Here is a 27,499-nt window from a genome sequence, read left to right on the forward strand (position 1 = left end):
AAAGCTCTGAACCCGTCAACCCTACTGGACCAGGGAAGGTCCAACCGGGTTTTCCGGAGCAGGGAGAAAAAGGGGGGCCATTGTGAAGGACTTTTTACCTATATGCTTCAGGTTAATCCTCCCTGCTTGTTTAAGGCTGTTAATTGTATTTACCCTTCTGCAGCCAGTCCTGTTTCAAATGTTAATTGTTCTAGCCCTGTGTTTACTGGTTACTGTGATTAGATAAGTGGCTCATGTTAATTATGCTGATTGCTTCATTGTGGTAATTATCTCTCTATATGCGGTGCCGAACCGGCTAGATACTGAGTAGTTCAAAGAAATATCTTTATTTCAAAGGAGCTGTATTGAAGACCCCCCACTGTGTAAGAGGGGGGCGGAGATTTGTCATTGTAACAGTTTTGGAAATGACATATAAGCTGTGTGTTATAACATTAAACTCTGTCTTGGTTCCAGCATCCAGTCTTGACTCATGTGTGGGGGATCCTGTGATGTTCTTGTATGGAGAGGAGGGAATGCTTGACGGGGATATCATACCGATATCGTCACACACCCCATTTGGTCCCTGACTCGGCACACACTGGCGGATCCGTAGCAGTACGAGTGGCAGGGGGAGCAGTGTACCGACTACCCACTGCCAAAGTACATTTGAATTGGGGTGTGGGAGAGGGGACGGTAGAAGTGGGCCACATGCAAAATTTACCAGCAGATGTTGTGCTGGGAAATGACTTGGGCCAGATGACCTCTGCTTTTGTACCCCAGGCTCCATACCAGGAAGACCATCCAGTGACCACACGGCAACAGGCTCGCACCACGGTTCCACTGACACACTCTGAGGCTCCGGTAAGAGACCATGACCCCCACACGACACGTATGTCCTGGGATACCCCGACTAAGTTTGAGGCCGAGGTGAGGTCAGACCCCACGCTACAGGTATATAGGGACAGGGTACACGCTGACCAGGCTGGGCTAGAGGGGGAGCGGTACACCTGGGAGAAAGGGCTACTTTACCGCATTGCTGAAAGAGGAGTGGGAGGGTCGGTCACAGTAACGACCAAACAGTTAGTGGTTCCCCAGAAGTATAGGCAAGAACTGCTTCGGATTGCCCACGACATTCCCCTGTCTGGACATCTAGGGATGACACGTACCCGATACAGGTTGACCCACGTTTTCTTCTGGCCAGGGATCTCTAAGGATGTGAGGCAATACTGCACCTCCTGTGACATTTGCCAGCAAGTAGGCAAGCGAGGTGACCGCCACAAAGCCAAGTTATGTCCTCTTCCCATTATTGAAGAACCCTTCAGTAGGGTGGCCGTAGATATAGTGGGGCCCTTACCAAAACCCAGTACCTCTGGGAAAAGATATATTTTAACTGTAGTGGACAATGCCACCCGGTACCCCGAGGCTATAGCCCTCACCAACATTCATGCCGAAACTGTGGCAGAGGCCTTAATGAAAATATTTTCCAGGGTGGGGTTTCCCCAAGAAATCATATCCGATAGGGGCACCCAGTTCACCGCCGAGGTAACCCAACAACTATGGAAGATATGTGGCATTAAGCCAATAGTAAATTTGGCGTACCACCCCCAGTCCAATGGTCTATGCGAAAGGTTTAATGGTACGCTGAAGCAGATGCTTCGTACATTTGGAGAGGCTCATAAAGACTGGGAGCGCTTTCTACCCCATCTGCTCTTCACCTATAGAGAGGTACCCCAAGAGTCAACAGGGTTTTCCCCTTTTGAATTACTGTTTGGGAGAAGGGTGCGAGGGCCACTAGACCTAATTAGAGAGCATTGGGAGGGGGAGAGTAGCCCAGACGGAACCCCTATTGTATCCTACGTACTGGAGTTCAGGAACCGTCTGGAGGCGCTAACCCAGGCTGTGCGCACCAACCTCCGGGCGGCCCAACAACGTCAGCGCTGTTGGTACGATAGGGGAGCCAGAGACCGCAGCTTTCAGATGGGACAAAAGGTTTTGATTTTAAAACCGGTCCGCACAGACAAGCTGCAGGCCATCTGGCAAGGCCCATACCAGGTGGTGGAACAGAGATGTGACACCACCTATGTGATTGGCCCCTGCTCAGGGGTAGGGGAGAGACGCATGCTCCATGTGAATATGCTCAAACCATACCATGAGAGGATAGAGGACCTGGCCGCCATATGCACTTCCGCCTCGGAGGATCAGGAGAATCTGCCACTACCTGACCTCTTAGAACAGGAGGGACAGACGGAGCCCTCCAAGGGGGTTCAGCTGGGGGAGCGGCTAAGCCCTCAGGAGCATGCCCAGGTACAAGAGCTGATTGTAGCTAAAGGGGCTACCTTCTCCAATTTACCTGGGTACACTCCGCTGGCCACTCACCGAGTCGAGACCCCGGGACAGCTACCTATGTGGCAAACCCCATATCGTGTCCCTGAAGCAGTCAGAACGCATATGAAGACTGAGATTGACGAGATGTTGCAGCTAGGGGTTATCGAACCTTCCGATAGCCCCTGGGCATCGCAGGTAGTGCTGGTACCAAAGAAGGACGGCACGACACGTTTCTGTGTCGACTACCGGAGGCTAAATGACAAAACGGTGTCTGATGCCTATCCGATGCCCCGGATAGACGAGCTGCTGGATAAGATGGCACGGGGCCAGTATCTCACTACCATAGACTTATGTAAGGGATACTGGCAGATTCCACTGGCCGAGGAGGCCATCCCCAAGTCAGCGTTTGTCACCCCGTTTGGCCTGTATCAATTTCAGGTCATGCCATTCGGGATGAAGAACGCTCCGGCAACTTTTCAGCGGATGGTCGATCGGTTATTGGACGGATTCCAGGAATACGCATGTTCCTATTTAGATGACATCGCCATATTTAGCCAGACCTGGGCAGAGCACCTAAAACACATAGGGGCCATTCTATATTGTATTGGAGAGGCAGGGTTAACACTGAAACCCAGCAAGTGTCATATAGGGATGGCCGAAGTCCAGTACTTGGGCCACCGGGTGGGGAGCGGGCAACAGAAACCCGAACCAGCTAAAGTTAAAGCTGTAGCTAAATGGCCCACCCCCAGGATGAAAACCCAAGTGCTAGCGTTTCTAGGTATCGCGGGGTACTATAGAAAATTCGTACCCAATTATAGTGCCCTGGCCAAACCCTTAACTGACTTGACATACAAGAACCTGCCCCGACAGGTTGTCTGGGCCCCAGAGTGTGATCAGGCATTCCAACAACTAAAGACTGCTCTAACTAATGCCCCTGTACTTGCTGCTCCTGATCCAACTAAAAGATTTCTTGTCCACACAGACGCTTCAATGTTTAGATTGGGAGCAGTGCTGAGCCAATTGTGAGCCGATGGCGGAGAACACCCTGTAGCTTACCTGAGCCGAAAGTTATTGCCACGAGAAGTAAGCTACGCCGCCATTGAGAAGGAATGCCTGGCCATGGTGTGGGCCCTCAAAAAGTTGCAGCCGTATTTGTATGGACAACCTTTTTCGCTACTCACAGATCACAACCCGTTGGTGTGGCTAAACCGTGTGGCGGGAGACAATGCCCGGCTGCTGCGCTGGAGTTTGGCGCTGCAGCCGTTTGACTTTACAATCCACTACCGCCCAGGGAAGCAAAATGGTAACGCCGACGGGTTATCTAGACAAACTGAACTTGAAAAGTGATCTGTGAGTACTTCCCCGGACATCCCCAAGCCGATCGGTAGGGATCAGACTGTGTATGCCGGCTTGGTTCTGGGGGAGCATTGTTGCAAACCTAGCCACTTCTGGAACGCTGGACGTTACATGTCAAAGTGTTGTCTGTATTATATGCTATGTATTCTGCTGGGTCTTATGTGGGCATGGTAATTCGTAGGCTAGCAGCCGTAAGCCACTAGCATTCAAGTACTTCGTTTTATGTTGCCCATCGGTGTTCGGTGGTTTTAAACCGAACTCGATGGGTAAGGATATTTCGGACACCGTTTGGTAGTTTTAGCTAGGATCTGAGAGGTATTCTCACAACACATAACCCCAGACCCCAGCTATCAACTGACCGTTCTCTTGTGCAGCAATGCCTGATGGGAGAATTATCCAAAATGTTAAGTTCCCCATGTGGTCCTCACTGTATTACCCCTGCTAAATCTGTTTGGCAGTTTGGAAACCCCTTGCATGGGGAATTATCCGTTCTCTCGTGCAGCAATGCCTGATGGGAGAATTATCCAAAATGTTAAGTTCCCTATGTGGTCCTCACTGTTTTACCCCTGCTACCGTGTTTCCCCGAAAATAAGACGTACTCCGAAAATAACCTGTAGCGGGATTTCGACGCAAGATCGAAATATAAGCCATACCCCCGAAAATAAGACGTAGCGATGGCGTGTCGAATCCCCGAAAATAAGACGTAGTGATGGCGTGTCGTATGCTTGGCGCGGGCGGGAAAACAAGACGTGATAGGCGTACTGTACTGGTGCGGAGCTCAGGAGCTGTAAAGAAGTCGTGCAGCCCTTCTTATCTTCTCCACGGTATCTCTAAGTGACCGGAGAGGTGTCGGCAGCCCCATAAATACGGTAAGGTCAGCTCCCCCTGTCAGGTGAAAGTGAAAGTAAAAAGTCTCCTCAGTGAAGTGAGGAGAAGGACGCTCTGTACTCAGGGGAAGAAGTAAAGCTTCTCCCCAGCACTGACCAGCAACAGTCTCTCACCCCACACAAACACCAGGGGATAGTTGAATAAATGTAGATTGTTGTACCATATTGTTGTACCATACTTGCCGGTAAAAAAAATAAGACATCCCCCGAAAATAACCCATAGTGTGATTTCTGGAGGAAAAATAAATATAAGACGGTGTCTTATTTTCGGGGAAACACGGTAAATCTGTTTGGCTGTTTGGAAACCCCTTGCATGGGGAATTATATAAATATGGAAGCCTGTGAATAAAAAGTCAGTTGACTCCCAGAGCTGTGTTTCGTCCGGTTACTGGGGGGGATTTGGGACATTGCCTTACTTTTCAGCGCTGACTGTGGATTTACCCTGGTTACCAGCGGAGATCGTGGATTTTAATATTGTACTCCGCTACAGGGTATCAATCTCCAAACTTTCTACATTAATCGTTGGTTAACACGGTGCAATATTCTACTAGGGTCATGGACTGACAGTACTCAAGTCAGTGAATCAACATAGTCAAGCAACTAACATTTTGAGAAGGTCAGGTTATCCTCAGGACACATCACAGGAAGCACCCTCATGGCTAACAGAGGATAGAATTAGAAATATACTGCGTACACATGATCATTTTTACAACTTGATCATGAAAACGACGTTGCCCACACACGATCGTGAAAAAAAAATGCTCTAGCAAAGCGTGATGAATGTGCTTACTCCATTACGAACGGTAGTTTTACCAGAACGAGCACTCCCGTCTCATAACTTGCTTCTGAGCATGCGCAGGTTTTTCACGACGTTAAAGCCCACACACGATCATTTTTTACAACCCGAAAAACAACATCGTTTAACCACTTAAGGACCCGCTCATGTACATATAGGTCGGAACTTTAAAGATGGATATCTTGTAACGGCAGCAGCTGCTGTCACAACCGAGATATCCATCTTTACTGTGAGCGGCGGATTCGTCGCAAGATCAGCGCTATCGGCGACGGGAGAGGGCCCCCCCTCCCGCGCCCTCTGTCTCTTACCGGAGCCGTCGGTAGCGGCGGAGGCGATCGGGTCCTGTCCCCTGGAATACGAGTGAGGGCAAGATGGCCCCCACCCGTCCCCATAGCATAGCAGGGTGGAAATGACGTCAAAACATCACTTCCGCCCATGCTTCTTAAAGCAATATTTTCTAATTGTCATTTTTTCAAATGAAAACATTTTTTTTTTTTTTTTGCATTTAAGTCTAAATACGAGATCTGAGGTCTTTTTGACTCCAGATCTCAAATTTAAGAGGACCTGTCATGCTTTTTTCTATTACAAGGGATGTTTACATTCCTTGTAATAGGAACAAAAGTGATCCATTTTTTTTTTTCAGTGTAAAAATGAATAAAAAAAATAAAAATAAATACGAAAACAAATTTTTTTTTTTTAAAGCGCCCCGTCCCAACGAGCATGTGCGCAGAAGCGAACACATACGTGAGTAGCGCACGCATATGAAAATGGTGTTCAAACCACACAAGTGAGGTATGAGGTATCGCTGCGATCGTTAGAGCGAGAGCAATAATTCTAGCCCTAGACCTCCTCTGTAGCTCAAAAGATGCAACCTATAGAATTTTTTAAACGTCGCCTATGGAGATTTTTAAGGGTAAAGGTTTGACACCATTCCACGAGCGGGCGCAATTTTGAAGCGTGACATGTTGGGTATCATTTTACTCGGCGTAACATTATCTTTCATAATATATAAAAAAATTGGGCTAACTTTACTGTTGTCTTATTTTTTAATAAAAAAAAGTGAATTTTTTCCCAAAAAAGTGCGCTTGTAAGACCGCTGCGCAAATACAGTGTGACAAAAAGTATTGCAATGACCGCCATTTTATTCTCTAGGGTGTTAGTAAAAATATATATATAATGTTTGGGGGTTTTAAGTAATTTTCTAGCAAAAAAAACAGCCAAAGTCCTTAAGTGGTTAAAACGTCATTAAAAAATAGAGCATGTTCGAATTTTTTTTTTTGTCGTTTTTCAGAACCCGAAAAATACTCTGAAGCCCACACACGATCATTTTAAATTACATTTTTAAAAAAACAGAGCTTTTTACAACCCGAAAAATGATCGTGTGTACGCGGCAATGGACTTGAAAAACTTAACGTTAATAAGTCACCCGGACCAGATGGTTTGCACCCGAGGGTCCTTAAAGAAGAAGTAATTGCCAGACCATTGTTCCTAATTTTTACTGACAGTCTACTGACTGGAATGGTACCAGCAGATTGGAGCCAATGTAGCTCCAATATTTAAAAAAAGGGCCAAGATACATCCCTGGGAATTACAGACCAGTTAGCCTAACATCAATAAAATGCAAGCTCTTGGAGGGGGTGATAAGGGACTATATACAAGATTTTAGTTATGAAAAAGGTATCATTAGCAGTAATCAGCATGGATTCATGAAGAATCATTCTTGCCAAACCAACCCATTTACTTTCTATGAGGAGGTGAGCTGCCATCTAGATAAATTAAGGCCTGTAGGCGTAGTGTATCTGGATTTTGCAAAGGCATTTGATAAAGTTAAATTATAAAATAAATTAAATAAAAAAAATTAAAAACACATTACACATAGAGTACACTGTAATCTTAAAGATTACTTTACTGTATCAAATTTTTTCACATCCCTTTTGTCCCTAGTGGTTTGTCCAGTGCCCTGCATGTAGTTTTATATTACAAATACTGTTCTTTCTGCCTGGAAACTGGAGATTGTCTAACTCTATAGCAACCAAAAAGTGTCCCTTTACGTCAAATAAATTAGAATCACTTGCACAATTGAGCGATAGTGATGTGTGGAGATATTTGGCATCAAACACTGAAAGTAATGACAGTGACAATTCTGCAACTGAGCAAATTTCAGTGTTTGATTTGATTACATTATTAAATAATTTTTATTATTACTATATTATTATTTGTTACAATTATTTATAGTTATTTATTATATTATAATTTATGATTTTGTTTTTCAAATGTCTACTAGACTCTTGTTTGGACAGATTTAAGTGTGTTATTCCTAATGCCCCGTAAACACCATCACTTTATGTGATGAAAAAAAACGACATTTTCTGTTAAGTAAAAAATGACGTTTTTGAAACTTCAATTTTCAAAGACGAAGTTGCCTACACACCATCGTTTTTCTCACAATGTTCTAGCAAAGTGAGGTTACGTTCCACCACGTTTTTTCATTGAAGCTCGCTTCATAAGTACCTTCTGGGCATGCGCGGGTGTAAAAACGTATTTTTAAACTACGTTTTTTGCTACACACGGTCAATTTCTGTGAAGTAAAAAACGACGTTTTGAAAAACGACACATAAAATTGAAGCATGCTTCAATTTTTTTTGGTCGTTTTTTAGAAGACATAAAACTACGTTTTCCCCCACACACGCTCAATTAAAGTGACGTTTTTAAAAACGTCATTTTTTTTCATCACATATAGTGATGGTGTGTACGGGGCATAAGAATTACAGACCTACAATATAAAATGCCAAATTTTCATGCGAAACATTGTACCGTTTTGAGCATCAAAAATCTGACATATTCATACTGCCAGGAATCGTAAACTGCGTAGAGGGTTCTTTACTGTAAGAGTGGTAAGGATGTTCCAAACCGACGCTGGCGTTTCACCTAATGAGGCATCGACAGGGATAGGAAGCAGGACTGCTTCCTATCCCTGTCGATGCCTCATTAGGTGAAACGCCAGCGTCGGTTTGGAACATCTTTATCAGACACAGCCTTTCTTTAAGAAATTCGTTTTTTTCATATGCTGCAAAGAGACACATCCTAATTTGGTTATTGGATATCTTTCTTGTATTTTTTCATTACTGAACCCATGAAAGAAAGTGGTTGCCAAACCCAGATGTCCATTTTAAACTTTTTTGCAATAAAGAGGTTCATATGAACATTTTTAAATGGATTGCACTATGAAGTCCTCTTTTCTTCTCTAATTCTATTTCCTGACCACGACACCTGTGTGAGAGCTGCAAGCAAGCTGAGTGGAACAGAGCGGAACAGAGCGGGAGTGTCTTTCGGAATCTATGAAGACGGATCTCCTGTCACCTCCATCCCTCCGGTATAAAGAAACCCTTACTGTATGCCTATATGATCTCTTGTCATAGAGATCCATCCGTTCTGGTAAGGGGCCGCACAGCCTAGATTATTATATCCCTATTTCTGCATATTCAAGCTGTACTAAGTGTGGAGAATCTAGCCGTGTCTTTTGAGGGGTCACTCAGCGCTCTCACTCATTATCAGTGGACTACATGTGTTTTAAAACATTTTGATAGTTTGTCCTAATTGACTCATCCACTGTTCATTTATTTTATTTATTTTTTTGTCACTTTTTGCTCAGTGTAAGATTACTGTTGGAAAACCAGTTACCCTTTGAACAGCGATCGAGTGAACTTCCTTCACATTTAGTGGACTTCACACATTTGTTGGTTTTTCACATCATTTGGAGGATATACCACAATATACATTGTTTCCTTTATTTATTCACATTGGGGGTTGCGCTATATTTGTCCCTATTTTTCTTAAGGGCCAATTCACCAGTGTTTTTCTGAACTTAAAGATGCAGGTCACTGCTAGAACACACAGAAAACAATTGTTTTCTATATGTCCTATTCACAGTGAAATGCACCTCAAAGCTGCACTGCATTGATCTGTGATAAAACACAGACATGCTGCATTTTATCACAGCGCGCTAGGAAGGGTTGCATGTCACTGTACAGCAACACAGTTAGCTATTGTACAGTGGCATGATTGAAGTGTCACTTTTGTGCACTTTGAATAAAGTTTGTACGGTAGCTCTGTGATGTGCTGAATCGCGCACCATACTACCTGCTCCTGCCAGATTACTGAAGCCAGAGCAGACAGCTACCACACAGTAAATCTGCTCCGGTTTTACTGTGTGGCAGCTGTTAGTTTAACGCTTGCCATTCGTATAACTTACATATACAATGGCAAGGCGGCTCTTCTACACAGGATCACGTACCTAGTTCATTATCCTGCACTTTCAGGTCTGGGTTGCGCATGCGCGCAGCCGGCGACCCGCTACCCCTGTGACTAGGGATGTCCCGATACCGATACTAGTATCGGTATCGGGACCGATACCAAGCATTTCCCCGAGTACTTGTACTCGGGGAAATGCTCCCGATGCTTCACCCGATACTTGAACGGGCAGGCAGGGGAGTTGCAAATCTTCTCTCCCCCATGGTCAGTGTTGTCCCCCCCCTGCTGTTTACGTCCCCTATCCTTGCTGCTCTCTCACCTCCCCCGTCCGTCCGTGCAGTTCTCTCCTCCCGTTCCCCCGTCCATGCAGTGCTCTATCCTCCGTCCCGTTCTCTCTCCTCCCCTTCCCCGGGCTGTCCGTGCCGTTCTCTCCTCCCCTTCCCCCGTCCATGCAGTGCTCTTTCCTCCGTCCCGTTCTCTCTCCTCCCCTTCCCCGGGCCGTCCGTGCCGTTCTCTCCTCCCCTTCCCCCGTCCGTCCGTCCCGTTCTCTCTTCCACCCCCCTCCCCGTCCATGCAGTTCCCGTTCTCTTTTCCCCCGTCCGTCCGTGCCGCTCTCCCCCCTCAATCTGTCAGGGGGGAGAGCGGAGGTAGGAGCCGCTAAGCCCGGCTCCTACCTTTTCAGAATGAACAGAGTCGGTGGTCACTGACTCTGTTCATTCATATAACTGAGCATCGTAAGCTCCTGTGTTTACGATGCTTCAGTTTATGAATGGAGGAGCTTCCCTCCATTCATTTCAGCTGAAGCTGCTGAGAAAGGGACTGGGGAATCTGTTTCCCTAGTCCCTTTCTCTGTCTTAAAGGGGAGATGCCAGAGGTCTGTTAAGACCCCTGAAATCTCACCAAAGCCCCCCAACAGGGCTGATAAAAATGAAAATAAAAAATTGCAATAAATATTAAAAAATAAATAAAATGTAAAAAAATAAATAAATAAATAAAAAAAACACACTGACAATTCCCCCCCCCCTAAAAAAAAAAAAAAAAAAATCACTGTAAAAAAAAAAAAAAAAATAGTAAAAAAAAAAAAAAAATACTGCCACTGTCACATGACATTAAAAAAAGTATCGGTATTCGGTATCGGCGAGTACTTGAAAAAAAGTATCGGTACTTGTACTCGGTCTCAAAAAAGTGGTATCGGGACAACCCTACCTGTGACTATACAAAGCAGGAGCTGATCTGCGTGTACTGCGGACTCAATGTCTGCTGGCACCCACCAATCATTAGGCAGAGAGCAAGAATGCCGATCTTCCTATGTAAACAAGGCAGATCACTTTTCTGTCAGTAGAGACAGCATTGATCCAGTTTTCCCGGAACATGGATCAATGTCTTCCCCTAGTAAAAGCACCTATCAACACAGTACACAAGCACTGTCTAGGCACACAGTTAACCCTTTGATCGCCCCTGATGTTAACCCCTTCTCAGCCAGTGTCATTGTACAGTGACAGTGCTTCTTGGTCACTGTATTAGTGTCACTAGTCCCCAAAAAATTAAAAAAGTGTCAGTTAGTGTCCAATTTGTCTATTCTGTTATAAGTCGCCGATCGCTGCCATTATCAGTAAAAAAAAAAAAAAAAAAAATTAATATATTTCATCGTTTGTAGACGCTATAACTTTTGTGCAAAGCAATCAATATATGCTTACTGGGATTTTTTTTACCAAAAATATGTAGCAGAATACATATTGGCCTAAAGTGATGAAGAAATTAAGATTTTTTACATATTTTCATTGGATATGTTTTATTGCAGAATTGTGAAAAAAAAAAAAAAAGTTTAAATTGTTGACTTTTTTGTTAATAGCACAAAAAAAAAAAACAGAGATGATCAAATACTACCAAAAGAAAGCTCTTTTTGTGGGGAAAAAAAGGACATTAATTTTATTTGGGTACAGCGTCACAGCGCAATTGTCAGTTAAAGTAACGCAGTTCTGTATCGCCAAAAATGGCCTGGTCATGAAGGGGGATAAATCTTCCGGAGGTCAAGTGGTTAATGCTGCAAGGTCCAAAAGTAGTCAGCTAAAGCAATGACAAGGATTCTCCCTGCCAAGCCCTAGAATAGGTTCCTGTAAACTTCAAACTCATAAGTGTCATCCCCATTCAAAATGGGCTAATCCTTTTGTTGTGGACTTTGCAGTTCACTGGTAAATTATTCACACACACATGTATTACTCACAGTGGTCAGCATTTCCATCATTTCTTTCATGTGGTCTTCAGCTTGTTGTTTTCGAGCCAATACAGCTCCCTGTAGCATTTCTTCCTTCTGCTGTAAACATTTTGTAAGCTCTTCTATTATCTGAGCATTACCAGTATCTGATTGTGCCAGAAAGCAAGTAGTCAACTCCTGTAATAACATGTAAAATGTACTCCCTTACTTTCCAGGTTAATATATTTATATGAATTATAATTGCTTACTGTACATTTTCAAGAATAATAACAACACTACCTACAAAAGGAGCCACTACAATTACACATTCATTCCTCATGTGGAACTCAATATCTAAAGCTTATTGAAATAGAATTTAATATAAATGTTCAATATTCATCTATCCCTTGCAGCTATCAAGAAGATATTGTTAAAAATGAATGTTGCGTACACACGATCGGAAATTCCGACAAGAAAACCGCAGATTTTTTTCCGACTGAATTTCGGCTCAAACTTGTGCTGCATACACACGGTCACACAAAATTCCCACTGTCAAGAACGCGGTGATGTACAACACGACGAGCCAGAAAAAATGAAGCATGCGTCAAATTGATTCAGAGCATGCGTGTTTTATTGCGTGTTGGAATTGCATACAGACAATCGGAATTTTCGACAAGAACTTTTTCCGTCTGAAAAATTGAGAGCCAGCTCTCAAATTTTTGCTGTCGTAAATTACGACAGAAAAATTCAGATGGAGCTTACACATGGTTGGAATATCCGACCAAAAGCTCACATCGAACTTTTCTTGTCGGAAATTCCGACCGTGTGTACGTGGCATAAGACTTTTTGCTCATTTAATACGGATTGTGATGTCAGTAACACAAAAGCCTTACTATGTGATAACTTGGGACAAAAGTTTTCCAATTTATAGATTTTATAATTATCTATTTCCAAGAAAATGTGACATTTAGATAAAAAATTATCAGAAAGCCAAAGTAAATGTTTACATACTATAAAATGTAAAAGTGCTAGCCTACCACCCCTGGTCCTCCTATAGTCGAAACATGTCACTTCAGATACTTACCTCAAGAAAACATCCACAGCCTGCTCCAAGATAAAGCCTTGTTGACACCCTCTGTAGTGATTGCCTTTAGTCTGGAGGATGTCAAAAAAGCTGTTTGTCTGAGCAAGCTGGGATAGGTGGGTTAATGTACTTTGGAGTTTTGAATGTAGTACATCAAAGCTGACCATACATGGATTGAAATCCATCACAATTTCGATCCATGTATGGGCAGGTTCAGGGTGGCTGTACAGAAGTGGATCTACCAATCCACTTCTGGACAACCTGCTGAAAATGTTCAGTGTATTCTGATTGCGGGGAAGTCTCCCCGCTTTCAAAGTACAACAAAGGCACAGCGAAAGGATTACCCCATCCACCTTGAATATGTGGATGGGGTATTGTTTAACCTGCTGGTTGAACAAAAAATGAATCATCTATGGCATAGATGTCAAACACAAGGCCCGGGGGCCGAATCCATTTCATGTGGCCCTCGCACCTCTCCTGCAACTGCAGGAGAGCTCCAGTCCTCCTCTGGTCCTCCTCCAGACCCTTACTTTCCGCTTTCAAGCAATGCATCCAGCTTCTTCCCAGAAGCAGCATAAGAAAAGGGGGGTGCACTGTGATGTAAGGGAGAGTGGGGGACTCAATTTCTGACGGTGGGGTGGCTCTTGACATCTAATATATGGGGAGAGGATGCGCTGGACATCTAATCTTACAGATACAACCGGCCATTTTGAGGGCAATCATAATACTGATGCGGCCCACGATAAAATTAAGTTTGACACCCCTGATCTATGAGCTGCGCAAGACTTATCATGTCTCATTTAATATACTGTATGCCATAGCATATGTTTCACATGAAAAAAGCCAATAAGCGCTAAATGTTCAGCATGTTATACGCTTTTATTACAAATGTACAGCAGTGTTTTTTTCTCACCTCAGACTCTTTTTTCTTCTGTTGAAGAGATTTCTGCAACTGCAGTATTATGGACTCCTTCTCTCTAAGAGAAAATCTGTATTTTTCCTCTGTTTCCTGCTTTAACCATTGCAGATCTTTGTAAGCAGCAGAGATCTGTTCCAGTTCCAAATCCTTGGCTTTCACAAGGTTGTCCAAACTCTGAAAGACATTTCAAAGATATGGAACATCAGAGATGAACAGTACTATCAGCAATACTGCATACAAAAAAAAGAAATTCACCTACTTTGTCCAAACAGGGTATCCTTGGTTAGTTAGCAAAACAGCTCTAATGGATATATAATACTATAAAATACTGAGTATTAAAGTGGTTTTAAAGGCAAGACATTTTTACCTTAATGCAGGAGTCTCCAAACATTGGCCCTCCAGTTGTTCAGGAACTACAATTCCCATCATGCTCAGTCATGTCTGTGAATGTCAGTTTTACAATGCCTCATAGGACATGTAGTTTCACAACAGCTGGAGGGCCGTAATTTGGAGTTCCCTGCCTTAATACAACCTGTAAATCGCTTGATTGCCCCATCAACACAGTCAGTGTTGGGGGAATCCCTCCCATGGGGCTATTGTGTACTTCCATCAGGCGGGTGGTGGGAGCTGCTGGCATTATTCAGTGCAAATTAATATCAGCTGGTTCAGTCTCAACTGATGGCCTATAAAAATGTGTCTTATTACCAAGGTGTCACACAAGAAACATATCATGATGGTTAAAAGCAAACAGCTCTCTCAAGACCGTTGCAACCTTATTGTTGTAAAACATACTGATGGCATTGGCTACAGAAGGATTTCTAAACTTCTGAATGTTCCCGTGTGCACTGTTGGGGCCATAATCCGGAAGTGGAAAAAACATAATTTCACCATAAACTGGCCATGACCAGGTGCTCCTCGCAAGAATTCTGACAGAGGAGTGAAAAGAACTATCAGAAGAGTTGTCCAAGAGCCAAGGACAACTTGTGGAGAGCTTCAGAAAGACCTGGAATTAGCAGGTGCAATTATTTCAAAGCAAACAATAAGTAATGCACTCAACCGCCGTGGCCTGTATGCATGCTCAATACGCAATACTCTATTGCTGAAGAAAAAGCATGTTGAAGCCCATTTAAAGTTTGCTGCACAAAATTAAGACAAGCCTACTAGGAGAATTTAGTCTGGTCAGATGAAACCAAAAATTGTACTCTTTTGGTGCTTTAATACACACCATGTTTGGAGTACAAATGGCACTGCACATCACCCCCCCAAAAAAACATACAAACAGTGAAGCTTGAAGGTGGGAACATCATTGTGTGGTGCTGTTTTTCAGTATACAGTACTGGCAAACTTTATAGCATTGAAGAAAGGATAAATAGAAAAATGTACCAAAACATTCTTGATATAAATCTGCTGCCATCTACCAGGATTATGAAGACGAAACAAGGGTGGACATTTCGGCAAGACAATGATCCCAAACACAAAGCCAAGGAAACTCTCAATTGGTTTCAAAGAAAGAAAATAAAGCTACTAGAATGGCCCAGCCAATCACCTGACTTGAATCCAATAGAAAATCTATGGAAAGAACTAAATGATCAGAGTTCATAGAAGAGGCCCACGGAACCTTCAAGATTTGAAGACTGTGGGCCAGATTCACAGCCAGCGGGCGCAACGTAACTTTTCTGATTTAAGTTACACCGCCGCAAATTACACAAGTTAGTGCCTGATCCACAAAGCACTTACCTGGAAATTTGCGGCGGTGTATCCTAAATCAGTCCGGTGCAAGGCGGGCCAATTCAAATGGGGCGAGTCCCATTTAAATTAGGCGCGCTCCCACGCCGGACGTACTGCGCATGCTCCCGACGCTATTTTCCCGACGTGCTTTGCGCAAAGTTACGATGCGCCGAGGTTTTGTGAATCGCGACGGGTAAAAAAAAGTTGCGTCGGGAAAAAAAGAGTTGCGCCGGGAAAAAAAATTTGACAGCGACGCAGGAAAGACGGGTACACTTTTACATGGTAGAAAGGGAGGTTATATAAATATATGATGTACTGTTTAAAACATAGGGAGAATCATGTGATATACAGTGGGGATCGAAAGTTTGGGCACCCCAGGTAACAATTTGTATTAATGTGCATAATGAAGCCAAGGAAAGATGGAAAAATCTCCAAAAGGCATCAAATTACAGATTAGACATTCTTATAATATGTCAAAAAAAGTTCGATTTTATTTCCATCATTTACACTTTAAAAATTACATAAAACAAAAAAATGGCGTCTGCAAAAGTTTGGGCACCCTGCAGAGTTAATATCTTGTACTGCCCCCTTTGGCAAGTATCACAGCTTGTAAACGCTTTTTGTAGCCAGCCAAGAGTCTTTCAATTCTTGTTTGAGGTATCTTTGCCCATTCTTCCTTACAAAAGTCTTCCAGTTCTTTGAGATTTCTGGGCTGTCTGTCACGCACTGCTCTTTTAAGGTCTATCCATAGATTTTCAATTATGTTTAGGTCAAGAGATTGTGAAGGCCATGGCAAAACCTTCAGTTTACTCCTCTTGATGTAATCCCCCGTGGATTTTGAGGTGTGTTTAGGATCATTATCCATTTGTATAAGCCATCCTCTCTAACTTTAGCTTTTTCACAGATGGCATCAAGTTCCCATCCAAAATTTGCTGAAATTTTATTGAATACATTTTTCCTTCTACTCGTGAAATGTTCCCTGTACCACTGGCTGCAATACAACCCCAAAGCATGATTGATCCACCCCCATGCTTAACAGTTGGACAGGGGTTCTTTTCATTAAATTCTGTGCCCTTTCTTCTCCAAACGTACCTTTGCTCATTCCGGCCAAAAAGTTCTATTTTAACCTCATCGGTCCACAGAACTTGTTTCCAAAATGCATCAGGCATGTCTATATGTTAATTTGCAAAGTTCAAACGCTGATTTTTGTGGTGAGGACGTAGAAGAGGTTTTCTTCTGATGACTCTTCCATGAAGGCCATATTTGTACAAGAATTTTTTTTTATAGTGGAATAGTGTACCAAAACTCCAGTGTCTGCCAGATCTTTCTGGAGGGATCGTGCAGTCAAACGTGGGTTTTGAATTGCTTTTCTCACAATCCTACGAGCTGTTCTGTCTGATATTTTTCTTGGTCTTCCAGATCTTGCTTTAACTTCCACTGTTCCTTTGACATATTATAAGAATGTCTAATCTGTCATTTGATGCCTTTTGGAGATTGTTCCATCTTTCCTTGGCTTCGTTATGCACATTAATACAAATTTATACCTGGGGTGCCAAAACTTTCGATCCCCACTGTAAGGCCAGAATTATTACTTAATGTGTCAAAATAACTTTGCATTATCATAATTTGTCAATTTAATTCCCCTTTGAATTAATTACATTCTAAACAATTAAAATACTTAAACCTCTGCTAAAAAGATCATCCCCTTTTAAACATAATGATAAACATAAACAACTTACATTTATTGTTTCTTCATTTCCACAAAGAATGTTAGTCAGTCGTTCTATGTCTTGCTCTCTCTCCCGTATAATCTGTTTTAGCTTATGCACTTCATTTTCTTTGTCTTCTAGAGCAAAAAACTTGCTTTCAACTGCCAGCTATTTTATATTAAAAGAAGGGTAATAAGTAAAATAAATGAAAAGTAGGTCAATAGCTGCAAACATACAGCTATGCAAACATACAAGCATGTAACATTTAGCTTCATTACCATCCGTGCATTGCATTAGTGTAAAACACCCATCACCGAAACACAAGCAGATAAACACAACTGATTATGGCGCCATTCATTTTAATTGGCACCTCACTGCACCATGCCAGTGCACTGGCATACCTGTGAATTTCAGCAAACCACCATGAGTGATCTGAGTATTGTGGTGTACTGTTTTAAAATAAAGTGCATTTTCTTTAAATAAATCAATTGTGGTGTGCTTGCCACCCATTCGAAAAAAATATACCACGCATTAATGCGCATGTAGTCACACATGGCGAATGTGTGTATGTAAGAAAATGCAGTCTCATCTACAATAAACTAACTGCCTGATCACAGCGATCCCCCTAATGTAAAAAGTCGGCCTGGTCCTGTGTGCTGGGATGACTAGTGCCGGCACCGGTCAATGAAGAGGCCTGAAAACCGTCACATAGGAGAAGATGCTGGCGCCGAAGAGACCATTGTAAAAATTAGTATCTGTGCCTTTCCGCTTTAACTTCTTATGTCACCTCTCTGCCTTCTGCCTTACCATTGGAGAGTGAATTGGCATCATCACCTATTTTCAGTGAACAGAGATATAACCTCAGGGATGATGTGGGAAGAAATAAGGCTGACCAGTAAGATTAAACCATGAAGTAGCAAAGTGATCTTACTGAATGGCAATAGTTTGTATTACAAGAATGGCTGGACATAATTACAAATGTTAAAGAAAGTTAAAATATTAAAGAAAACCTTGTCAGATAAAACAGTAAGCATACTGTATATACGGTATGTGCTTTAATGTGTCCTAGCTGTTTGCCTGCATACAAACACTATAGCCCAAGAACATTCGACCAGCAGGGAAAATATGGAATGAGACCTATGCACCATGTACAGTCTATGGATTCCTGTGCATGAATGAATGGGTGTTCGGCTGAGCAAACCTCCAGCTGCAGTGTGAAGCAGAACATTTGGCAGTGGTATTATTACCATTGCTAAATGTGACATCTTCCTCCAAGTTGTTAGGGGGCCAGCAACCGTCAGTGTCCTAACAAACAGTGGCTCACCCCCTAGCAGATTCAATACCCAGCTGAGGATTTCCAACTGACAGGTGAATAGTCTTTCTATTACTCTAATGTTCCATCAATACTCCTTGTTACCCACCCTTCAAATGTATCAGCGTTAACCGTACCTCTTTTATTATCGATATATGAAGTATCACTACCCTTCCCAGTATCCGCTCCCCTCTCCTCACCCCAGGCTTAATTATTATCCTTGCCTCACTGTCCTACAGTACATCCTGTATTTGTCCTAAAACAGGCTGTGACGGTATTGGTATGATATCCCCGTCAAAGATTCCCTTCTTCCATAAAAACATCACCCAATATTCCACTAGGAGGAATATTCCTGAGATCGCCCATTAAGCCGCACATGAGTCCAGGCTTACTGCTAGAACAAGACAGACTTTAATGGTTTCTTCTCAGCTTTTTATACAGTCCAAGACATTGAAGCAACAATGAAATCTCCACCCCCCCTAATCACACACTAAGGCTAATTACTAAAACATTCTAGACAGGTCGGCACCGACTGATAATCATCATGTCTAATCACTGCACATTCCTTAAACAGCATAACAACAAACCACCTTCACACCCTTGAGTTTCTTAGGCAGACGTTTCGTCTGCATCCAGTTTGACACCTAGTAACACCTCTGAGCATCACTAGGTTGTAGACAGCGTTGTCACACAATTAAAGGCCTTTCAAAAGCTAGCCTTATTTAACATATGAACAGTCTTTACAGAGAGAGATGAATCACACAGGAAAACACCTGTTACCTGTAACCCACAGCATTAAATTAGCAGGGAGAATTAAACTGGAGCATATATAGGCAATTGCATCACAATGGCCCCCCTTTTTCTCCCTGCTCCGGCAAACCCGGTTGGACCTTTCCTGGTCCAGTAGGGTTGACGGGTTCAGAGCTTTCAGTCCGAGGTTAACTCCGTTTGGCGTGACTGACCTCCCTTGGCAACTGCTTCCGACTTAGGTATGTCACCGGGTCGTCAGATCACACGCCGGTCAGTCCCCCAAGTCTTTGTGCGATCTGCAGAGTCACCAGAAGTCAGTGTGAAGACGGCGAATGGGTCTGTGCGCCGCCGTCTAGGTGTCCCGCTATGGGAGGGGGCAGGTTATGGCTCTGAAGTGACAATCACAGGAGATTCATAAAAAGAAAAAGTTATATTTGTTAAAAGGCTGTAGCACTGGTGCTCGGAGTCCGGGGGGGGGGGGATCAGTGCCCCATAGGGTCAGCCACCCTCTGCTCCCTCCGCAGCCGCCGGTTCTCCTTTTTGAGCTTCTCCAGCTCCATCTCCAGTTCATGGAGCCTGGGGGGGTCACCCCGCTGTGACCTCAGGTGGTTGTTCTCCTCCTCCATGCGGCTTATGCACTCCTCCAGCCCTATGTACTCACGGATCAGCTCCTGCTTGCTCATGTCCTGCAGGCTCTCCACGTGGTCCTTCATCATCAGGAACTGGGTGGTGGTGTAAGGGGCCACCGGTGGGCCCTTGGCGAACATCTCAGGCCGCATCTGGGATGCCCGCTGCGACTCCCTCTCCTCCAGTCGCTTCTTCTCCTCCCAGGTCAGCTTGTTATACGGCTTCCAGGACCTCTTCTTCTTGGAGGGTGGCCGGCGGTGCCTCTTTCTGCCCAGCTCCCTCCAGGGCCCCTCCGGCTCATGGCTATCGCCCATGACCAGCTGACAATGGTGTTCCCTGTTGTCCGTAATAACAGATTGTACCGTGAGGACTTCGTAAAGGGTGTCCAATGGTTCTTCCGGACCCAGCTCCTGGGGATCCCAAGCCGAGTCTACACAATGGGCTGCTGCTGGTGGGCGGTACCCAGGTTGAGACCAATTTGACCTGGTGTTGTCATTCATGGGGCAATTCTGCTTGAAGTGACCCAGCTGTTTGCACCGGAAGCAGCGTTGTTCGTTGTCCTCCTGGCGTGGATAGCGAGGGCTAGATGTCATCGGTCTGTTAGGAGGTTGGTATCTAGCGGCTGGTGGGTGTGAGGGCGCCGTTGGTCGTGGAGGTTGTACCCGTGGTGTGACCTGGTTTGTCTTGCGAGTATCCGCATATTCATCCGCCAACTTCGCGGCCTCTGGTAGAGTCATGGCCCTGCGATCTCTCACCCAATCTTTGACATCCGTCTGGATGTGATTGTAAAATTGCTCCAGGAGCATTAGTTGCAAAATGTCCTCTGCGGTGGTGGCCTGGCTGCTGTTAACCCAGTTAGAGGCCGACAGGGATAACTGGCATGCCCATTCCGCGTAAGAGTCTTCCGTGGTTTTTCTTCCTGAACTTCTGTCGGTGGGACTCTGGGGGTTACTGCATAACGAGCCAGGAGCACTTCTTTAACCTGGGCGTAGCTATGGATATCCTGATCTGGCACGGTCCGGAAAGCATCAGAAGCTTTGCCTGACAGTTTGCCTGACAATATTGCAACCCACTCTCCTCTAGCTATTCGGTGCAGGTTACATTGTCTCTCAAAATCTGCCAGGTAGTTATCAATTTCACAGTCCTTTTCATCAAAAGCTTTAAAAGCGCCAAACGGAATCTTCCTTGTGTCTGCTGTGCTGTACTCACTGTTTGGAGAATGTGCGGCTGCTTGTCGGACTGCTGCCAGTTTTAACTGTAGTTCTGCGTCCCTTATTTCTTTAGCCTCCTGTAGCTCCATCACTCTCAGCACCACATCCGCCGTTGGGTTCGGACCGAACCATGCTAGCTTCTCTCTCATTAGCTTGTTGGCTGGCGATTCCTCCTCCTGAATCACTGGTGTCTCCATCTCTTGTACTGCTGGCGTTGCTGCAATCCCGTCCTCCTGGTCTAGCTCCATTGATTCTGCTATGATGACCCGCTTGGTTTTGTTGCTAGCAATCCTTCCACGAACTTCCAGTAGTTCTTCCAGTGTCTGCTTGGAATCCGGGTGTAAAGGAGAGTAGAAGGGAAACTCCCGCTGCTGCCAACCAATTGTGACGGTATTGGTATGATATCCCCGTCAAAGATTCCCTTCTTCCATAAGAACATCACCCAATATTCCACTAGGAGGAATATTCCTGAGATCGCCCATTAAGCCACACATGAGTCTAGGCTTACTGCTAGAACAAGACAGACTTTAATGGTTTCTTCTCAGCTTTTTATACAGTCCAAGACATTGAAGCAACAATGAAATCTCCACCCCCCCCTAATCACACACTAAGGCTAATTACTAAAACATTCTAGACAGGTCGGCACCGACTGATAATCATCATGTCTAATCACTGCACATTCCTTAAACAGCATAACAACAAACCACCTTCACACCCTTGAGTTTCTTAGGCAGACGTTTCGTCTGCATCCAGTTTGACACCTAGTAACACCTCTGAGCATCACTAGGTTGTAGACAGCGTTGTCACACAATTAAAGGCCTTTCAAAAGCTAGCCTTATTTAACATATGAACAGTCTTTACAGAGAGAGATGAATCACACAGGAAAACACCTGTTACCTGTAACCCACAGCATTAAATTAGCAGGGAGAATTAAACTGGAGCATATATAGGCAATTGCATCACACAGGCTTCCCTGGCACTTTTCTATCACCTCCATGGTTTTGAGTGTGTTAAGCTCCAGGTTGTTACAACTGCCCCACAGGGCCAACAGTTTTATTTATTGTCTGTATACTAACTCATTGCCATCTTAGATGAGGCAGATGACAGTTGTGTCATATACATATTTTAATAACTTAACAGACAAATTTCTTGAGGTACAGTTGCTGGTATAGAGGGAAAATAATAGTGCAGAGAGCACACATCCTTAAGTAGCATCAGTACGCATTGACCAAGTGTTGGATATGATTTTCCCCAGCCTTCCTGTCTGTCAGGAAGTTTCTAGTCCACTGATAGGTAGAGGTGAGCACAGTGAGCTAGGTGAATTTGAAGTAGAGGATTTCTGGAGTAATAGTGTTGAATGCTGAGTAGAAATCCACAAACCAGAGCTGGGGAATTAAATGTTGCAGGATGTAGTGCAGCCCTATGCTGACAGCATCCTCCACTCACTGTACTATAGGAAAACTGCAGAGGGTCCAGCAAGGGACCTGTGATGTCATTCAGGTGGGTCAACACTAGTCTCTCAAATGATTACTGACAACCAGCATGTAGTGGTGGGCGTCTAAGGAACGGGTATAATTGAGGAGCGTTTGAAGCAGGAGGGAACTTCATGCTTCTCCAGTAATATATTGAAGATCTGTGTGAGGGTGTCTGCCAGCTGATTAGCACAGATCTTCAAACAGGAAGATGTTTTAATGCCTTCCTTTTATTTTGTCTCTGGAGGCCTGGTAAACATCCTCTTCTTAGAGACTCAGCGGAGGGTAGAATGTGGTGCGTAAGAGGGGGGCTCTATATCTCCCGGGACTTCACGGGCAGATAAAACACCCGCACGGCTTCGGAAGAAGTATATAAAGAGCTCAATCCCATGACTAAGTCTTTTATGACGAAACATGTCGGGGCGTGGCTGTGTGGCAACCATCTGAAGTGAACGTGTGACGTCTACCAGTGAGGTTTTTTTGTACACGTTTACATGCCGAACATGAGAGTATTAGGCAATTTGAGTTGGTGAGTTTTGCATCTGATGGGAGAGGATTCACTGACACCGGGTGTGGTGGAAGATTGGAAGCTATTATTATTATTTTTTTTACAAACCTACTTGATGTGATATATGGAGGCCTGATAAACATCCTCTTCTTAGAGACTCGGTGGAGGGTAGAATGTGGTGCGTAAGAGGGGGGCTCCAGGGGAGTGTTAGAAAGGTAATGTCTGGAGAGCATGCGCGGAGCCGGCTGAGGCAGACATGTCCCACTAAAGCTCTGTATCTCTCGAGACTTCACGGGCAGATAAAACACCAGCACGGCTTCGGGTGAAGTATATAAAGAGTTACAAACCTTCACTGAGGTACAGGGGACATATTATGATGTTCGGTGGGGCCCGTCCAAAAAATACAATAAAGAAGAACCCCAGAGACGCTCTGCCCAGGGCCATGTCTAAAATGGCACCTCCCCCCTCACCTCACACAAGCTCTTCTTGTGCTGCTAAGCAGAGGCAGAAACCGCAGCCACAGGATGACACTGATTCTGATATTGAATATACTCCTTCTTCACAAACTGCAGTAATAGACACTTTACATCCAAATATTATAAAACAATTTGAAAAAATGCTACAAAAAGCACTGAAGCACACATCAAAACACATCACAGAAAGCCTGACTAAAGAAATCGGAGAATTAGGCCAGCGTACATCAGACCTAGAAAATAGAGTAGAAGATGTGGAAACAAATGTACAGTCCCATGTTTGCAAATTGGAAAATCTTAAAGAGGAAAACCTCACTTTACAAATGCATTTGGAAGATTTTGAGAATAGAGCACGTAGCTCCAATCTGTGCATCCATGGAATTCCTGAGGCAATTGTTGATCTTTAATCGACCATCACTGCTTTATTCCAAGAACGAATGCCGTCAATCCCAATTGATCGATTGGAACTTGATAGAATTCATAGGGCTTTAATGCCACGCAAAACTGAAGGTCCACCTCGCGATATAATCGCAAAGTTGCATTTCTTTCGCACCAAAGAGCAAATTTTGGCTGCAGCAAGAGGAAAAGACTCCATCACTTTTCAAGGTCACACTTACCAGCTATTTGCTGATCTTTCCCCAATTACAGTCGCTAAAAGGTGAGCCTTAAAACCTCTTCTTCAAATCCTTCAGCAAAATCAAACAGCTTATCAATGGGGATTCCCGTTTTCTGTACGTTTTACCAATAACCACTTAAGGACAGCCTAACGCCGATATAGGTCGGCAGAATGGCACGGCTGGGCACAGGCACGTACAGGTACGTCGCCTTTAAGAGCCCAGCCTTGGATCGCAACCAGGTCCAAAGCTCCGTGACCGCGCCCATTAGACCCGATCGCCACCGGTGTACCGCGATCAGTCATAGGAGCTGAAGAACGGGGAGAGGCGATTGTAAACACACCTTCCTTGTTCCTCTCTGTGGCAGTGTCACTGATCGTCTGTTCCCTGTTATAGGGAACGACGATCAGTGACATCACACATCCAGCCACGCCCCCCTACAGTAAGAATCACTCCCTTAGGGCACACTTAACCCCTTAGCGCCCCCTAGTGGTTAACCCCTTCACTGCCATTGTAATTTTCACAGTATTCAGTGCATTTTTATAGCACTTTTCGCTGTGAAAATGACAATGGTCCTAAAAATGTGTCAAAAGTGTCCGATGTGTCCGCCATAATGTCGCAGTCACGAAAAAAAATCGCTGATCGCCGCCATTAGTAGTAAAAAATATATATTAATAAAAATGCCATAAAACTATGCCATATTTTGTAAACGCTATACATTTTGCGCAAACCAATCGATAAACGCTTATTGTGATTTTTTTAACCAAAAATATGTAGAAGAATATGTATCGGCCTAAACTGAGGGGGGGAAAAAAGTATATCTATTTTGGGGATATTTATTATAGCAAAAAGTAAAAAATATTTTTTTTTTTTTTAAATTTTCGCTCTATTTTTGTTTATAGCGCAAATACCACCAAAAGAAAGCTCTATTTGTGGGGAAAAAAGGACGCCAATTTTGTTTGGGAGCCACGTCGCAAGACCACGCATTTGTCAGTTAAAGCGACGCAGTGCCGAATCGCAAAAAGGGGCAAGGTCCTTTAGCTGCATTTTGGTCCGGGTCTTAAATGGTTAAAGCGACGCAGTGCCAAATCGCAAAAAGGGACAAGGTCCTTAACCTGCATAATGGTCCAGGTCTGAGGGGATTGAGGGGTTTGATTCCCGGAAGATGTCTTAAGGACAGGTAAGTGTGTTTTATATTTCCTATCTGGTGTGTAACATGTGTGGGTGGGGGAAGGGAACATGTGACAAGTGTGTGGGTCCCCCAACATGTGACTGCTTTATGTCATCCACAGATGTGCAGGAAGGGGTGGGCCCATCTGGGCTTGTTGGCTGTCCCACCACCTCTTCTGAGGAGCCACATGAAGCCCCCCAAGATGTTGTGGAGGAGGGGACAGTCCACACCAGGTCTATTGAGGTGGTCATGGACGACTCGGTGGACCTTGGCCAGATCGGGCACATTATAGATGAGTGCATTGTGATGGTTGGGCCCTCCACCACCTCCACCCCCATTATAAGAAGCCCCTCTCCCTCACCCACCAGCAGGGCCACCACCACCAGGGGCTCCCCCTACACCCGCTCTGTTGCCTCTTCTGGCCACAGGAAGGCGACCAAGAAGACCAGGGGGTGTAGTGGGCGACGTGCAGGAGCAGATTGCCCAGGACCAAACCCTCCAGACCCAGCATATGGGGGATCTGGCTGGGAATATGAAGAAAATCGCACAGGATGCTGGCCATCTGAGGGAGGCTGTGCAGGATTTGAGCTGCAACAGCTCTGCAGTGGCCACCTGTATGGTCGACCTGGCCACCAAGGTGGATTGCCTTTGTGAGGCTGTTAAGGCCAACACCACCGCGGTGCAGGAGGAGGGGAGACGGAGGCAGCGGAGTGAGAGGGCCAACCTCACCCACCAGCTCAGGATGCAGGCCCAAACTAACCTGGTCCTCACCAGGATTGCCGCTGCCTTGGAGGCCAGGCAGCCGTCACCTGGCAGGAGTGGGCCACCTCCCGATCTAAAACCCCCCCACCCCAGGCTCCGCCCAGGCAGCCGTCACCTAGCAGGAGTGGTCCACCTGCTGATGAGCCTCCTGCTGATCAACCACCCCCCCCCACCACCCCAGGCTCCGCCCAGGCACCTGAGGAGCCAATCTGCTGCCACCAGGCGAAGCCAAAGAAAGGCAAAATAAAAGCCTTTTTTTTTTTGCTCAGGTCATGAGCTGGATTATTTTTTTTTTGCTCAGGTCATGAGCTGGATTTGATTTATGCCAGCACACGGTGAGGAGTGCTGCTTCAGTGTGACTGGTGTGTGAATGGGGGGGTGTCACTCCTGCTGGCAAAGGGGTGTCACCCTCTGCCGTGTGAAAGGGGTATGAATGTACAGTGACATAATTGGAGCCTTGGTGTGGCGTTGCTGCTCCCAAGTCCCGTCCGGTGTCCTTGGGTCTAATCCAATTAGATGAGGATGAGATGTGTCTGTGCTAGGGACCACAGTGGTGTGCATGCGTGCATTCTACTTGTGCCATGTTTAATGTGTGTTTTTAATGTGTAAATATGTCTTCTGTGAGGCGTCTTCTGATTGCGGCTCCCACAGCAGACGGGGTACCCTCGGTTAGGGGGGGATTGTCTGGTTGGGGGGTCAGGTCATCACGTATGTCAATCTCCAGGCCCTTTCTCTTGGCGTAGTTGTGCAAAATACAACATGCACATGCAACATACAACATGCACAACATGAACAGGCATTCCATCAACGTACAGGTGATAGCTGATGCCATATGAGGCATTGGGCATCGGCTATCACCTGTACGTTGATGGAATGCCAATGCTTCCTATTGCGGTATATGTGTTCTGTGTCACGGGGGGGGCCGTAGTGCCACATATGTGCAATCAATGGCCCCCACAGTGCGTGGGAATCTGTCAATTCTATAGAAATCCTCCATTGCCTTCTGCTGCAGATGCTGCTGGGTGGGTCTGATGATGTGGTGGGAAATGCGTCTGAGGATTGCGGGGACAACCTGGTGCACACATCTGCTCATGCTGGTTTGTGACATCCCAGACAAATTTCCACTTGTGCGATGAAAAGAGCCACTGGCCAGGAAATGCAGTGTTGCTAATACCTTGACCAGTGGCTGCACTGCATGTGAGCGGTGTGTTGGGCTGGTGATGTCATCCTGCAGGGTTCTGGTTAAATCCAGGATGGCTTCACGGCTGAATCTGTAGATGCGATACACCTCTGCTTCCCCCATGGCAAAGATGTTCATGCGTGTGCGGTATATCCTCTCCCGTGCCCTCCTACGAGTCTGTGGACCCATCA

General features: G+C 44.8%; 1 protein-coding gene across 4 annotated transcripts in view; it reads right to left on the bottom strand.

The window, feature by feature from the left end:
* Positions 1 to 27,499, bottom strand: part of LOC120945491 (myomegalin-like) — a 416,745-nt gene that overhangs the window by 337,867 nt on the left and 51,379 nt on the right. For all 4 annotated transcript variants that reach the window (XM_040359668.1, XM_040359666.1, XM_040359667.1 and 1 more), the window contains 3 exons: positions 17,259 to 17,396; positions 13,786 to 13,965; positions 11,819 to 11,986 (listed from right to left, as the gene is read on the bottom strand). In XM_040359668.1, the coding sequence (XP_040215602.1) occupies positions 11,819 to 11,986; positions 13,786 to 13,965; positions 17,259 to 17,396 (486 nt within the window). The remainder of the gene's footprint in view (positions 1 to 11,818; positions 11,987 to 13,785; positions 13,966 to 17,258; positions 17,397 to 27,499) is intronic.

The sequence above is a fragment of the Rana temporaria genome, chromosome 7 (genome assembly GCF_905171775.1).
Source record: "Rana temporaria chromosome 7, aRanTem1.1, whole genome shotgun sequence".
In the NCBI taxonomy this organism is placed as follows: Eukaryota; Metazoa; Chordata; class Amphibia; order Anura; family Ranidae; genus Rana; species Rana temporaria.